We start from the raw sequence: 2,209 nt of genomic DNA, 5'->3' as shown, positions 1-2,209 counted from the left end.
ATTTTTTTTTTTTTTTTTTTTGTGAAGAGCTTGCTAACAACATTACAAAAATTAAAACTTAACACAAAAACAAAACATTCACACTACGCCAAATAAAGATCCATAATATTTTTCACAACCTTAAGAAACTTCATTAAAAGAAGAATTAATCTTAATAGTTGGTTCTTTTTAGTGTGAGACGTCGTTGAATCTGGGCAGGGGAATTCCATTTCCCGGGAATCTTAGCGCCGGGCTCTTTGTCGTTAATTTTGGTCAGTTAAATGTTACTAAATGCATGTTTAGGACAAAATAGGCCTAAATAAAAATAGATGTGTGTTTCTGTGTTTGTTATGTGGTGGTGAATGATGGCGTTTTGGAGGGGTGTTATTACACAGCTTAACGGTCTTCTCTTTTTTTCCTTTTCTGGTTTTGTTGGTCAGTTTTTTTTTTGTGTGTGTGTGTGTTTCATGTGGTGAGTGAATTAGGCAAAATTAGGCCTATGCAAATTGCCTAACACTCTTCTTCTTCTTTCTTTTGTCTGTGATTGCATGCGATTGTCATGCGCATCTCGTCAGTAAAGCCGGTTCCGTGATTAGTAGTAAATCTCCATCACCTGCTTTCAGATTGAGCAGCATTTACTACACAGAGCCGTAGTTCACTGACAATTAGGCAATATCGCGTTCATAATCGCAGATTAATCGCATTCGATTATGAACGCGATATCGCCTAGCTTGTCAGTACACTACGGCTCTGTGTAGTGAATGCCGCTCCATCTGAAAGCAGGTGATGGCGATTTACTACCAATCACGGAACCGGCTTTACTGACGAGATGCGCATGACAATCACATGTGATTAATTGCACAGCCCTAGTATAATGAAAGACTATTCCTTTGACAATGTATACATTTGAATCCCTAACAGAAGCACTAAAGTTTCTCCCTATTTTTCTCAGGATGTTCTGGAAGCTGGCAATACCTGCCATTTTGGCATGGACCCTTTTTGTATCGACAGAGACCAAGAAGCCACGGCCCCAGGGTTCAATCCCCTCCCCTTACAAGCTAAAAGGCAATGATCTGTCATCACCATCCCACACACTAGCGTCACTGTCCCAGCACACATCAGCACGACGACAGAAGGGCAAACACGACTTGCTGTCGTCAAGTCGCGAGGCCCTGGTGGTCACCGAGAGGAAGTACCTGAAGAGCGACTGGTGCAAAACACAGCCGTTACGTCAAACAGTGAGCCTGGAGGGGTGCCTGAGCCGCACAGTCATCAACAGGTTCTGCTACGGCCAGTGTAACTCCTTCTACATCCCCCGCCACCTGACATCTCAAACCTCACATCGAAGTCGAAAAACAGCATCCACGCCAGACCACAACACTTCATTCCAGTCCTGTGCTTTCTGTCGGCCCAGCAGAATAACTACGGTCACCGTACGGCTTCACTGTCCTGGGCTCCAGCCGCCATACCGGCAACGGAAAGTGCAGCGAATCAAGCAGTGCAAATGTGTGTCTGTTAACGTCAATGCCGCGTACTGAGAAGGCACACAAATGAAACAATGCCTCAAAATCCTTTTGGAAAAACTGGGGCCGCCCAACAATCAATGTGTGAAACCTGCCAAAGACAACAGCTAATCAGAAGACTGGCCACCTTCATTATGTCTGGACTGTACCACAGTATGCTACCCGGGAATGCTTAATAGCTGCCGAGCAGCAATGGAACACAAAGCTGGATTTTTCTTCTTTTTTGACAAATATATTCAAGCTGAGAGTACAATTACATACAAGACTGAAACAGTAAATAACATTCATGTGTTTTAAATGAACAGTGATTGACCTTTGACCTCTTGAAAGGTTTTCTTTAGCAAAACATGGAGCATCTGTATTCCAGCTATCTCCTGCTTTACCTCAGCAATACTGATTCTCTATAGAGTGCAACAGTCAGGGTTCCGGAAGTAAAAATCCCATGCTTTTTCTCCATTGGGGAATTGATTTAACTCATTTTAATTGATAACTTACAAACCTTTAGAGACAGACCTGATGTTGTTAATAGATGGTATATGCCTCTGTTGAAGCCATAACCATGTTCTCCTTTTTGTAAATAATTATATTAAATGTTTGCATTCCTGATGAAAAACTACATTACCCATAATTCTGCAAAAACCAATCAGAAAAGAGCTGGCCACTGCGAATTGTGTAATAGCCAGTCTCCATACACTCTAACTACATTA

At 42.3% G+C, this 2,209-nt stretch overlaps 1 protein-coding gene across 1 annotated transcript in view; it reads left to right on the top strand.

Annotated features, from left to right (window-relative positions):
• Window positions 1-2,209, top strand: part of LOC107668607 (gremlin-2-like) — a 9,232-nt gene that overhangs the window by 6,981 nt on the left and 42 nt on the right. Inside the window, exon 2 of the mRNA XM_016460547.1 lies at window positions 932-2,209. This exon is cut by the window's right edge and continues 42 nt beyond it. Within this exon, the coding sequence (XP_016316033.1) occupies window positions 933-1,517 (585 nt within the window). The 5' untranslated portion in view covers window position 932 and the 3' untranslated portion in view covers window positions 1,518-2,209. The remainder of the gene's footprint in view (window positions 1-931) is intronic.

This window comes from Sinocyclocheilus anshuiensis, unplaced genomic scaffold (genome assembly GCF_001515605.1).
Source record: "Sinocyclocheilus anshuiensis isolate Anshui unplaced genomic scaffold, SAMN03320099.WGS_v1.1 scaffold2047, whole genome shotgun sequence".
NCBI lineage: Eukaryota > Metazoa > Chordata > Actinopteri > Cypriniformes > Cyprinidae > Sinocyclocheilus > Sinocyclocheilus anshuiensis.
Note: the sequence above shows the minus strand (reverse complement) of the source record. Positions and strands in the feature narration are given on the sequence as shown.